This window comes from Nesoenas mayeri (assembly GCF_963082525.1).
Source record: "Nesoenas mayeri genome assembly, chromosome: 4".
Lineage (NCBI taxonomy): Eukaryota > Metazoa > Chordata > Aves > Columbiformes > Columbidae > Nesoenas > Nesoenas mayeri.
This window is the reverse complement of record NC_137540.1, coordinates 40,222,037-40,236,459: the sequence shown is the minus strand read 5'-3', so window position 1 is coordinate 40,236,459 and position 14,423 is coordinate 40,222,037. Positions and strand designations below refer to the sequence as shown.

Below are 14,423 nucleotides of genomic sequence, written 5' to 3'. Positions count from 1 at the left end.
TGAAAGGCCAAAAAGCAGAAAGAAAAAAATATGCAAGTAGAAACAAACAGTACAGTGCCTATATTCTTAAAACTATACATATTGAAATGGAACTAAAACCTAGTTGGTGTTGTTCTGAATAGAAATAATAAGAATTTAAACAAACAAAGAAACAAACCCAAACCAAACCAACAAAACAAACAAAAACCCCAAAACCACACAAAACCAAACCAACCAACCAAAACCAAAGCAACACCAAACCCAAACAAACTAAAAGTGTGCCCTACTAAATTATACTTCTTTATTTATGACATTTTGGCTTTTAATGCTTCTAGTGCTGTGAAGTGTCTCAGGCTGACCTGAAGTCTGTTCTTCTGTGAAAAATGTGCTAGGCAGGTGCTACAGTGGAGTGAAGTGTGTCAGATGCTGTTTAATCATGCTCATGGTTTCTGTCTATATTTTTATTAGCACAGTGGATTTCAAATGTCATTCAGAATAAAAATCAGTCCCAATCTGAGAGCCACTTATGTGGGTGGTAAGCAATAAGGGCTTTTTAAATTGTTCCCACTTCTATGTTTGTTCTGAACAGAAATAACACAACTCACAAGCCAACCTGTACCTTTTATCTTTGTCAATACAGCAGCCCATTGGAAGTTAAAAGAACCAGCAGACCCCTGTAGAGAAAGTAGGGCATAAACAAGATCTGAAACACTCTTTAAGTACCTAAAATAAAAGTCAAAGTACCTAAATCCAACAAAGCCATTAAGAAATGTACATATCAATGTCTCTGAGAGCATCAACAGCCCTGCCTGGTTTCCCCTCAACCTGCCTATGGTCCAGAATCCAATTTCAGCCCAGCTGGGGGCTCTCAGTCCCTCACCACAAACCCACCTGGCCATGGCCCTGGGACTGCCCTGGCTACCCTAATCCCTCGCTGAGGTGTTGGGATGCGTCCTCGGTGGCTCACAGGGAGCCCTCATCCCTTGTGGTATCCTAATGCCTAGGGAGAGATGAATTAATTATGAACCTGCAATAGACCTCGAAGTCCCCCTGGGGAGCTCTGGCCTTGGGGGTTCAGCTAAGAGCAGCAGCCCCATGGAATAGAAAAGGAGGTCCGAGTGCTGGCCCTGCACCATGGTTGGTAATTCCTGGACTCTTATCTGAGTTCAAATAATATACAGCAACTGCTGTTCATATATCCTTTGGAAATACTAATAAGTAATAAATATTTATAATTTTAAAAATGAAGAGCAAGTTTGTGTCTGGTTTTAAGATTCCTTCTATGCCAGACAGTTAAATCAATTTTCTCAAATTATTTTCTTTCAAATTAAAATATGAAATGGTCATAGTCAATAATTCTGAGGTATTTGAGATGTCATGGGGATATTCTGGATTGGGTAGAGATAGTGCTTTTATAGCACAGTTTTACAGTAAAGAATGCTCTTTCACTTACTTGTTTTGAGGGGGAAAAAAACAACCCCAAATTTGGCCTGTAACGTGGTCCTAAAAACAATAGTTTCTGAGAAGAATGATTTTTTAAAAAAGGATTTTGTTTCAAAGTACTGGATTACAACCTGACTTGATTTTCTTCAGGGTGATTCAGGTAAAACAGATTCTCTAAACTCTTGAAAACTAAAATAAATAGAATGAATCCAAATTCACGACAAGGCATACTGTACAGACAGGTATTCCTTATGCAGAGAGCATATCTTCAAAAATCACAAAGCTGAATGAGGTAGACTCTTCGCTCTTTACACAGTCATTTCTAAATACTTGTTTATAAATATAAATATTTTGTAAATGTTTATTAAAAAATTCAGAATTATCCACGAGGGACCTTTTCATTGGGACTAATTGCTATTGCTTTCTGAATAACGTTTTTGAAACTTCATTCTCCATAGTCCCAGACTACTTCACTGTCAACATTATCACGGCTCTAATTGTAGCTGCTTTTCTCACAACCCCAAGTGAAGAAATGCCTTTTTGGGGATTTAAGGTACACAAGTCATAATATGTTGTTTGGGATGTGGATTCCTTGAGTGTGCACAGTGTAGTTATTTTAATCCCTTGTGATTCAAAGGAATCCGGCAAAAATAAGTATGGTGACAAATTATCCTAAAAACTGCCTTTATAATATTTTAACTGTAAGAGGTGAATGGTTTATGTTGCCCACTGTGTAAGCTTAACAGCTCTGTAGGCTTCACTTAAATTGAGTAATCTGCTTGAGGCAGATATGGTATTCAGTCATTCTTCTAACAGCTTAATAAACTCCAATGAACACTGTATCTGCAAAGTACTGGTTGTAACTAGATCTGCTTACTTATTCACTGATTTTGACAAGATTCCAAACTCAGCAGGAATAGATGTACGACTATGAAACATGTATTGTATCAGCTGGATTTTATATTTTTTTTGGTCTTTGGAACAAATTCCAGAAGACTGTTTCAGGAAATCAGCAGCACAAGGTAACTTTGGTGTATTTCCCAACAGCATCTTTTCACAGTTCATTCTTTTCAGTATGCAAGGCCAGCTAGTGCCATCTGTCACATGTTTGTGATATATAGGCCACGAAACAAGGGAATCCCGCTCTTAGACTGGAAAATGAGGAAGTCTTCCTGATAGAAACATTAACAACATTTCTTACTATAGTCAGAGCTAATTCAAGTCGTTGCAAATTTGCTTCCTTTTAAAGGTGTGAAACCAAACAGTAAACTAAATGAATTTACAATCTGTAAATCTGTTGTCACCATCTTCTCTGTTGGAAGTGCCACAAACACTATACTGGAGCCACCTTCTTCCTTTCAAAATGTGAAAGCCTGTGTTTCAGATGCTGTTGTGTCCAAACTTGACTTGTTGATAACCTTTCTGTTAGTCAGTGTATAGTCATTTTTTAATTAAAAGCATATAATTTAGTAATGCACGCATGTATATGCAACTGTTTGCAGAAAAACAAAAAAAACATGTTTAGAAGCTTTTATATCCCCCCTCTTAGTGTTTTAAACCAATGTTTTGAGCGGTAGATAAATGGATGTTATTCTGATCTTCTACTGTTCTTTTTTTTTGTTGTTGTTGTTGTCTTTGCAGCTATCACAAGTTAAATATTGGTAGCACTAAAAATACTATTGCTATAGTATTGTAGTATAGTATAGTATAGTATAGTATAGTATAGTATAGTATAGTATAGTATAGTATAGTATAGTATAGTATGTCACACTAATATTTGGAGATGACCCCACTGGTTCTGGGCACCAATTCAGCTATCTGAGCCTATGAATGGGAAGAAGAGATAGGAAAGAAATGGAGATGTACACAGTTGGCATACACCAAACTAGTAGGATGACTCCCTGTGGTTGAAGCTCAGGCTTGTATGATCATTTGTTTGAGATGTATACTACCTTTTTGTTTTCATGCTCCTGTTTATGTGATAATATCCAAGTAGTTATTTAAACAATAGTTCACTTTTTCTTTACATAACAAATTAATATATTATCTAGGGAGTGTAATCTAAGGAATTTTTAGCTTAATATCTGTAAAATTAGCATTAAAAGGCTCTTATAAAATCATAGCTTTATATAAAGCTAATAATTTTTAAAATATGCCTTCTTAGAAGTATGTTTTATTTTAGATAATAGATTTTATTTTTGCATTAGGTCAATTTGATACCGCTAAAATATCTGAAAAAAAAAAAGTTATGTATCTGAAGAAAAGTTATAAATATAAGCAAAAATATTTTATTACAAAATATTTTACAAATGCAATGCTTGGAAACTATCCTTAAAATCCCTGAATATTATTACTTTGGTGCATGTGAAGTGTAGTTTCTTCTGTGACAGCGAATCTCTACCAATCAATCTTATTTCACCTAAGTATTGTGGAACTCCTAGCTTGATATGCAATACTCTCTGTCTACTGTGTATACTGCACAGACTGATAATCTTGCACTATGAAAAACAGACAACAGTGGGCTGAGAACTGCCTTATTCAAACCTTCTTCAGAGACTCTGCTCTCTTGATGTTTTTGAGATGTGAGCTCTGAAGATGCAGTCCAGAGTTAGGCAGAAGAGTCATAGGGCTATATAGACATTAGAAAGCAGTGCTAACACAATAGAAAGTGATTGGTAGGCCTAAATACTTGGTGCTAATAACTTGCTGTTCATACAGTATTTATTAGAGGGATTTATTTTGTACTCAGTGTTACCTGATACAATGGACTGAACATCCATTAGTGGCTGGAGTGCAGTAGGAGCGCTCCTGGAGCATACTTCCCATTTAGCTTAATTGGAAAGGAATCCATGTTGTGCACTCTGAAAACCACGATGCAAACCATATCTCAATAAGTAGGGACAGATGCAGCACTTGCTTAAAATAAAAATCCACTCCTGAGGAAAAACGCTAATGGGGGTGTACCTATAATCCCTGCTGCTGTAGGGTTAAAGGTTTGTTCGTGGAGCTCAGTGCTAAAAAGACTTCTAACTAGGCTAATGCGAGTTTCCACTAATAGCACTCTTTGAGCTCTTCTACCTGGATTCTGACTCTGTGTAGAAGAATGACTTTTTCTCTGCAAGGAAGGCCTAACTTTGGCCTGTGTGTCTTGTTTGTGTATTATAATTTGTCAGGAACCACCAGAGAGAGCATTAAGTCATTGAAGGATACTTTTTTTTTTTTTAAGTGCCATTTACTTAAGGAGAACAGTTTCTATTTCACTGGAATGCCTCAGTCGCAGATGAAAATTAACACCGGGCAAACATAACATATTAAAGATTAAACGCAGAAGACAGCATTTTAGATCTGGTATCATTTGGTAGATGCACCAGTTTTGTGGTTTAGACTCAAATATTTAATGATTATTTAAATTCTTATGCTGTGTCCTTTCCTGTTGCAAGGAAGTTGCAAGATTCATAGGGCAGAAATATGGTTTTCACTGCTATTGCTCCTCTTCCATTACCTTGCAATTCTCTACTGCTTTTAGAAGTGTTCCTTGAAATCTCATCTCAACTCTACTATTCCAAGGAAGCAACCGTCATACTTTCAGAGGATGATGATTTAGGGTTGTATTCTGCATACCTGCAGACAGTTGTACACAACAAATTAATCTCTTAAAATCAATGGGATCTTATGCCACGTCATCTTCTGTTCAGAGTAGAATAACAAAATCTTGTCCTTACAGAATGTGAGTGTAAATTGCATATTATAGTATGATGATCTCTTCTTTATATAATCCTAAATTTGGCTTTAGTTTGTGCAAATGGCTTGTATGATTGCATAGAAAATTTCTTCCAGAAATACAGAATCAGGAGTTTCTGTTTTGCTTTTGTTATGTTTTATTTCTACTTTAATAAAAGAAAAATACATTTAGATGTTTGTTGTTCTTATCCTTTGTCGACTGTTAATCCTTTCTTCTTTTATCATTCCTTAACAAACTTTAATTGAGCATTCTGTACTCTAATTTTGTTTTATTTCCACCTGAAATTTAAAAGTACAGACTCCATATTAACCTAATTCCAGAAAAATCCCTCATGGACCTATGCTGACATTTTCTTACTGGTTTCATCTTTCCCTTCTCCACAGTGAGGATATTTCTGTTGCTTTTACCTCATTTATGTTGTTACCTGGAGTTTTTTAGTCTTACTTTGCAAGTAGTGCATGATTATTAATAAATACTTCTTTCTCCCTGCTGGTTATGTTTGCCTTTTGAAGTTTGCCTTTGCTTGTCTCCTCCCTTTGTTAACAATTCCTTTATGCTTCTTGATACCAACTCTCTTCTTTGCTCAAACTGCTTAAGTGAATAATGTCATTAATTTACACCAATGAATTGTTCCCGGATGGTTTGCAGGAGAGCCTGAGCACCTCTTTTAAAATCTTCTGTGGGGCATGGTTTCTGCATACCCTAAACAAATATTCTTGCTTGCAAACATCTGCTTATATCTTGTTTGTTTTCGAAAAGTACGTTTCTCAAACTGCTGCTACAAGCTTCAGATCGCTTGAGGAGGCAGGCTGCTATCTCAGTCTTTTAATATCCTCTTAGCATGAGTCCCTCAAGGGGCAAGAAGATTAGCACAAAGGCCAGCATTACTGCTTTATGGAATAATAGAGATTATTGTGTATTTGAGATGTGAACGTCAACTATTCAAAGTTCCTTGTGATTGAACAAAATAAATAAATTTTTTAAAAAAAGCCTGCAAAACAGTAGAACTGACCTACCCCAACAGTAATGATTACATGCATTTCTCATCTTTCTAAATTGTCTATGCCAGCTATAACAAGAAGGTAATCTTTAATTAGGAATTGTGCTATGATAATCTAACCTACTTTTTAGTACTTTGATAGCTTTGGTATTTTATTTTCCTTATTATGTTCTTTTATCTTGGAAATAGGTATAATTACATGAATCTACTTGCACTCAGAGAGTATAGGTACAGTTTGCTGGCAGTTATAGGTTATTCTGCACCTGTTTATAAATATATAAAGTGTGAGTGCCATAAGGATGGAGCCAGGCTCTTCTCGTTGGCAAACAATGATAGGACAAGGGGTAATGGGATCAAGCTGGAACACAAGAGGTTCCACTTAAATTTGAGAAAAAACTTCTTCTCAGTGAGGGTGACAGAGCACTGGAACAGGCTGCCCAGGGGGGTTGTGGAGTCTCCTTCTCTGGAGAGATTCAAGACCCACCTGGACATGTTCCTGTGCAACCTCACTTAGGCGCTCCTGCTCCAGCAGGGAGATTGGACTAGATGATCTTTTGAGGTCCCTTCCAATCCAGAACATACTATGATACTGTGATACTGTGAATGTCATTATCTATATTGGTGAAGTTATGTTATAAATCGAGGAAGAGGAATGTGAAGCAGAATTATAAATGCTGGAAAACTAGTTCCACAGTAATAACCAGTACACCGATGGGCTAGGCCAACCAAAATCTCTGTAATGTTAGTGTTTTATAGCTTGTCCAGGCTGAAGTGTACACATACTCTATTTGTATAAGAATTTTTTCTGGACAGCATGAGAATAATGTGTCACAGTGAAAAGTGATGTATTCTTTGCTGCTGCTAATTGCAGATAAGAGTCTGCAATGCATTCCACTACTCACCAAATTCAAGAACTGTATCCCTAGCTAGTATGTAGAATGTTCCAAAGCAACATTTGGGTAGAAAAATATATATGGATGTGCATTAGCTGGGTACTGACCTTCAACACTGAGGGTAGAAAGTGTACCCGTGATTAGACTGAATAGTGTAAATGCTTCAGGGCTCCTACAATTTGCAGTTCCTTTTAGGACACAATAAAATATAAAGGGTCAATGTTAACAGCTTTTCTTGGCTTATCTTTTGGGGTAGTAGATCAATTTATTATGGTGAAACACGTCTGGTTTACTCCAGTGAAGCAACTTTTTATACAAGCTTAAAACATTATTACTTCTACACAAAATAAACAGAAGCTAATTATGAATATTGAAATATTTTTCAAACAGGATATAGTGATTGTAAGTTTAGTTGACTGAAGTCTCAAGAACAAAAAAATAATTTGTTATAACACATTTTTTACAAAAACCTGCTAAACATACACATGGTCATTCAACAATTAATCTTATTGCTTGCTGATTTATTTTATTGTTTAATTCTTGAATTTGCAAAGCACCATGAAAATACACAGTAGGAAATCTGCAACATTGATCTAACTCACTGAGAATGATTTCACTGACCTCTGACTTGTCTCTGCTAGGATAGTCTAATCTGTGTTCAGCTACAACTTGTTCATTGAGATGTTAGCATTGACGGCTTCCATTAATAACTTCCATCAGAGGAAGAAAGTGTTTTCTCTAGAGCTATTTTAATATTAATCTTGTTGGATGAAATCCAGATTCAGATTAATGAATTAGGAAGTCTGTTTAATATGGAATAATTAATGACTTGGTATAAGAAAAACAACTAAAAATTGAAATACCAGCTTGATTTAAATCACAAATTGAAAACAGTGGTATTTATGTTTTTGACATTTCTAAACATAGCGTTAGAAAAAGCAGACCTGGAACCTGTGGAGCATCTACGAGATTAAGACAGTACACAAAACATGGTTTAGATTATTATATTAAAAAAAAAAAAAAGGCTTTTAATAATTTCAAGATGATTTTCACAATTAACTTTTGTTTAGATAATCATCCAGCTTATTCTACCCAGCAACCTAGGCTAATATGTGAAGACTGGATGATAAATGCAAATTTGTTAAAATCAGGTTTATCTTTTGCAATCTTCATTGACTGCCTTTTAATAGAAATGTTTCATGACCTTAATTATATCATTATGTAATATTCATAGGGCTCCTGCATTTAGTGAATAGGTATTCAAGATTTCTTTTTGTTCTCCTCATTTAGTGTTGCTTTCGTTTCCACTTAACATGTATCTTTCCAGTCCTGTCAGGAGTACACAGTTTATAATTTTTTCTCTTCTTCCTTTACTCCTTACCTACCACTTTCTTTCCATTCCAACCTACACAAGCGTAAGCCCTACTTGTACTTCGTTTTTGTCCTTATCCTTTTCATCCATTGGCTTATATTCATCACCCTTTCTGCCATTTCCTTCTACGTCCCTGGTTGATCTCATGTTCCGTCTGCAGCATTAGAGACTTCGCTGAAACACAGATGGCAATTAATCTCTCAGAGTTCATCCACAAAGAACCAAATTTTATTTCAAAGAAAGGCAGTCTCCATTTTACAAGGCCTTTATTTTATTATCTATTAAAATTTAATTGCAAAATCAAAGCTTATGTGAAATTTATTAGATGGTGCAGAATAATTTAATACTAATGCTCTCTTCAAAACCGTAGATGTATGAAATGCTACAGTTGTATATTTTCTTTAAATACAGCACCCACTAAATAGAGTTATGTTGCAATATAATTCTGTCTGACTTTTAAGAGGTAGTTGAATAATTGTTTTCAGTTTTTGTTTGTATTTTTACTCTGCGTTATACAAGATCCTTTCTGCTTGCAATAAGTTGATATTTCATCTCATGTAGTCTGATCAGTAGAGATCTTACTACTTCCCGTAGAGAGTGTATGAGGAAGAAGTTGATTTCTATATTTGGCTAGTGTATAGCTACACATATTCTTGCCTAGTGAAAGGAAGGCCTAAGTGAAAGTTATTCCTTTATTACACATAAGGCTAAGGAAAAAGCAGCAATCTTTTAGTACGCTTTTTGATACAAGCAGCTCAGTGGGAGGCTCAGCACAGATGCTTTAAAAGGCCTGAAATAGTCTCTGGACCTCTCCAATGTCTTGATCCCTTTAGGGCAATGGTAGCTTTTGATTTCTACGGCACTGAGCTCAGAGAGGTCTGTGGGGAGCTGCTGCTGACAGAACTCCCACACTTCAGCCACTGGTGGAGGTCACAAAGTTGATGTCTGTTCCTTGTAAATTTGTTTTCATCAATAATGACAAGATAGGCTCAAAGTATTGTTTTCCTGTTAAAACAGTGTTTACTATAAAATTAGGGAAGTGAGATTTTTTTACAGTGTAATCAGCAATTATATGTACTAAAATAAATTTCATCTTCACACCATCCAACGATTGTCTATAGTGTTAAATTTGTTTCACCTTTTTAAATAGTTTATGTATCTATTCCATTCAGATATCAACTTACCCTAGTTTTCGCTTGAGAATAAAATAAAAAGTGATATAGAATAAAGCTGAGGGAGCTTTGTTATTGGAATGCAAAGGAAAAACATATCTAGTCTGATTCCCAGAACCCTTCATTTATCGCCTTCTGAAAAAATACTGGAATAGGTGCCAAAAGTATTCATTTATAATACTGCTCCCACTCTGAATCAGGTCATAAGTTTACTGGCATTTTTATGAGACTAATTCAAGCTTAAAATACTTCAGTGAAGTTATATACACAGTCATACATCTGAAATACCAACTGTAAACTTGAATCTGACTTTGAATCTCTTGAAACCATCCAAATTCAAAGATCTTTCAATGGAGTTTTAAGCTTTTTATTGCATTGTACATTTGAAGTATGTATTGAGAGTTGTGTTTGGCATGGTAATGGAAAGTGTGATCCTAAAGAAGTGTTATCATTAAATATTTCTTTTCATAACAGTACAAGCATTAATCTTTTTGGGTAGTTGTTTGGTGCATGTCAAAACTAATCTTGCAGATCCGAATGTGTTTCTGGCTTATTTTTTGTCCTACATTGTTATAAGCTGTTACTATCTTGACCTGGACGATATGACTGGAACTTATGAACATCTTACACCTGCATATTACCATTTTCTTTAGAGTTGCACAACTCCTGCCATGTCATATTGATAAACTGGGAGCTTACTGTGTCTAGTTTCTAGAGAAGTTCAAAAGTGGGAAACATTGAAACCTGATGATCCAAGAAAATGGTCATGGGGAATGTTTCCAACTTTAGACAAAACACTTAGAGCAGAGAGATGCTTTCAAACATATTTTCATAAAACTTGGTCAGCAGAGAATATGTAGAAGGCAGACTATCCTTGAGCCACTGTTGAGCTTCTAAACAGTGCAGGGCAGCACAACCACATGATAACCCAGGTAATCTTCTTTGTAATAAATTGAGCCTTCTAGGGCTCTGCATGTTACACTGTAAGCCGTCTTCCTATTTCTTGAGCTTTGGGTCTGTGAAATGATTTTTTTTTTTTTCAAGCCCCATTATAGAAGAACTCAAGATGATCTGACCTTATTACTTTTGTAATAACATGATTCTGGTTTGAAGCTAGGGATCTCTCTCGATGACTTTATTATTCTGTGTCAGATACTTTGTCTGTTGGAGAATAAGTGGAAAAATAATGAGGAGAAGATAATACAGAATGACATTGCAGCTTGAGAACTACTTGTACATTTAGAAAGATTTATTGACGATTGTAACAAAATATACTTTCTATAACCTAAGTGCTGGATACGATGTGTTACTCAGGAGATGTGTCAGATTCTTGTTTTCTTTTTCTTTTCTTTTTCTTTCTTTGGTGTTTTATTTAAAGAAAAATTAACTGACTTTTAAATTATTCTGACAAATTATGCTGTCTTGCCTATACCTGTCCATTTTTACATTTTATTAAATTAAATGGCCCAATGGTTTTTATGTCAACACTATTTTATTCCAAAATTCACTCCTGTCCTCAGCTTCAGCTGTCATTATAGCGCATCAACACTGCAGCTGACACCAGTGTAGCAACTTTGAGGCTTCGTGGATCTGTTTACCACACCCTAAAATTCTAAAATTTCAGAGTCAGCTTTAAATATTTATGCAGATAAATAATTTTTGCTGTTCCTATACAGGATTGACATCTTCAAGTATGTGATATATGGTGTAGCAGCTGCATTCTTTGTATATGGCATTTTGCTGATGGTGGAGGGATTCTTTACAACTGGTGCCATCAAGGATCTCTATGGGGATTTCAAAATCACCACTTGCGGCAGATGTGTCAGTGCCTGGGTAAGTAGTTAAGAAAGCTTTTGTACTTATGATAATTTCAACATATTTTCTACATTTGTAGTGGCTCATGATTTTTTTTCTTTAATGTTTTCTGATACTTCAGTTAAGTGGTTAAAAATCATAGCAAAGGAGAATAGAAATGTCAGAAATCTTCTCTGTATAGGTTAATCACTTAGCAGCTCTTGCTAAGGAGTAACTAGTTCTGCTGGTTGAATGGGAAAACTTATTCTTTTCTGTTTGGGACAGGACTCAAAGTCAGCCTTCAGCTGTACCGGGCAATAAATATTTTTCTTACTAATATTTTAACTGTTATTTTAGAAGTCTTGCCTGTTCCTCTTTGGGACAAGCTGAGACCTGTAATCAGATTTGGTTTTATATTTAAATGGCAAGCAGCCCATTATTTAGTCCCATATTATCTCTTGTTTGGAGAGACAAATCACTTATGATCCTGGAAACCTTAGATTAAAAAAATTCTGATTTGTACCTGGACTTACACAAAGGTTTCTCATACTAAAATTGCTGACTATTTGAACTGGAATTATTTTAAGGTGTCTTTTCAATATCAGGTAGGTAACTGTTTTGGTATTTGACTTTTCTGCATCTAAGGTAAGAGAACTGAATGCTTGGTAGCTTTGGCATTGGATATTTTTGCAAACATTATCAGTAACAAAAAAATCATATTTTCTGATGAAAAATAAACAGCTAAAACCAGCCAGGTAGATCTGGGTGTTAAGGTACACTTAATGTTATACTACATTTACAATAACTGCTGTATAAAAAAAATAGCCAGAAGACGGTTGCCCATTGTAACCTCCTACAAATGTCAACATTTATTAAACAGCAATACAGACCAGGAACAATTATAGGCAATAGAGAATATTTTCCAGTCACACTAAAGTCTATGAAAACCAGTATTTTGGTTATTCTGACATTTAAGCTTAAACTGAATTCAGATAATCTACACACTGGAAACTGGAGAATGTGGGGAATATGCCATCCCTACATAGATGTAGCATGCTCCACAGGAATGCTGCTTTTTCAACTTTTTTTTTTCCTATCAAATGTCATTGTGTGATTTTGGCACTTTAACTAAGAATTGTTTTAAAGCCTTTAAATAAATGTATAAAGACTGGGAACATTTTAAGTAAAGAATAATAATTGCTTATACCAACACTGCTTTTGTCTTCTGGAAAGAAATGTCTAATCTATATTCACTGAGAACCTACTAAGCTAGTTCAAATTCTGTAGAGAGTAGCACATTTTTTAGAACATTATTTTTTCTTCACAGCTACCAGAGATGCCTGTGCATATTATTGCAGCAGACCAATGCTGAATCCTCTCACAGTTTTGATGCCCTTGCAGTATAAACTGTAATTCTGTAGTATGTGTCTAGAAAAAATGAACAGTTAAGCAGCTGTTCTGTGGTTAATATCACTGTTGTTATTAATGATTAATCAAATTAATTTATTCAGCATTTGGCTTTCCTCATCAGTAATTTCTAGTGTTTGTGTTTTATTTTAAGAGACCTTGGGTTGATACGTGTTGTGCAGCTAAGATTAAGGCTGTATACTATTTGTTATGACAATTAAGATAAGTCATGAATCATTTTGAGTTAAACACATTGTTCTTATTATTCTTTAAGTTAGTGAAAGTTTTTATCTTTTCCTTGAAAAATAAAAAAATCTGCAGTTTGATTCCTTGTCTTATTCTGATGATATATCAGTAAGACTTATACGATTGTCTGGAGCTATTTTGGGTTATTGTTCTGGCTTTTACTTCTGTGCTCTAGAGGTCTGAGAATAAGACAGTATATACAGAAGTATTGTCAATTAAAACTTGAGATCTTTTTTGACTAGGTTTATTTTTATTATCTCATATTTAAAATTCTTAAGGGACAAATAACAGTTTACATTAAAATAATTGGAATTAGAAAACATTTCAGTCCAGCAGTGATATGTTTATAATTTATTCAGTTCCTTAAATCATGCAATGGTATGAAGAAATAAGTTCTAAGAGCAACAAAGAGGTGGTTGGAGAGGCAAATCAAACCCAACTAGTACCCTTGTGTGTCAAGCCCAGATTGCTCTATTGCTATGCAAATTTACTGTAATAAATTTTGTTATGTACAGTTGCCAAAATGATATAATGCTATTGAAGAGGATTGGCAGATACTGCATGTTGCAAGAAAGCTTCCTTTATAAAATTTGGAGACAGTAATTTTGTAAATATTAAAACCGAAGCTGTCAAAGACTAAACAGTTGAGTTTTTATAACAATACCTTAATACTAAGAGAAATGTACACACAGGATATTTGTTGTTTTGAAGAATTAAAATGACAAAAATGGCTCCACATCAAAAATACCTTTGTAAAAATCCACTTGTGACTATGATTTTACATCAAATTTGACGGTCTTTCTAAATATCAGTTTAGCAATTCTGAAAATGAAGTCCTTCTGCTTCACCATGTCACCAATTACTTCTTATTAATATTTTGCATAAGCATATTTATTATGTCTGCAACTAAACCTGTTCGATAAATGGAGGAAAAACAATAAGAAAAAAATTAAAGGAGAAAGAGCTCATTTTAACTTTGTATGGGCAAGCTATATTTTTCACTGGAAATCTGAGAAGTAACATCTTTTTCTTTCTTATCAAAATATTATTTGAAAAGCAGGCTTTTAAGAACATTGAAAGCCAGCATCTGCAGAAATTTTTCATGTGCCCTTCTTGACCTCCCTCCTTCACTGTGATTAGTTCACTTTCTGGCTCTACATGGCCAAAATGAAATAGCTCAACATAACATTTCTAGTGATTGTATAGTTGATTAATCAACCTGTATGAGCATTCAGAGGCTTAACATACAAGTCATGCTGGTGCTGCTGAGGAGTCAGCCCCCTCAGATCTGAGCAAGAGTCTGTGAAAGGGACAGTGAAGAGTCTCATTGGCAGTGTTTTCAGAATTAATTTACTGTGAAAACTAAAATAAAAGC

At 35.0% G+C, this 14,423-nt stretch overlaps 1 protein-coding gene across 1 annotated transcript in view; it reads left to right on the top strand.

The window, feature by feature from the left end:
- Window positions 1-14,423, top strand: part of GPM6A (glycoprotein M6A) — a gene marked incomplete at its 5' end in the record, with an annotated part of 111,132 nt that overhangs the window by 76,644 nt on the left and 20,065 nt on the right. Inside the window, one exon of the mRNA XM_080343137.1 lies at window positions 11,278-11,434. Coding sequence (XP_080199263.1) covers window positions 11,278-11,434 — 157 coding nt within the window. The remainder of the gene's footprint in view (window positions 1-11,277; window positions 11,435-14,423) is intronic.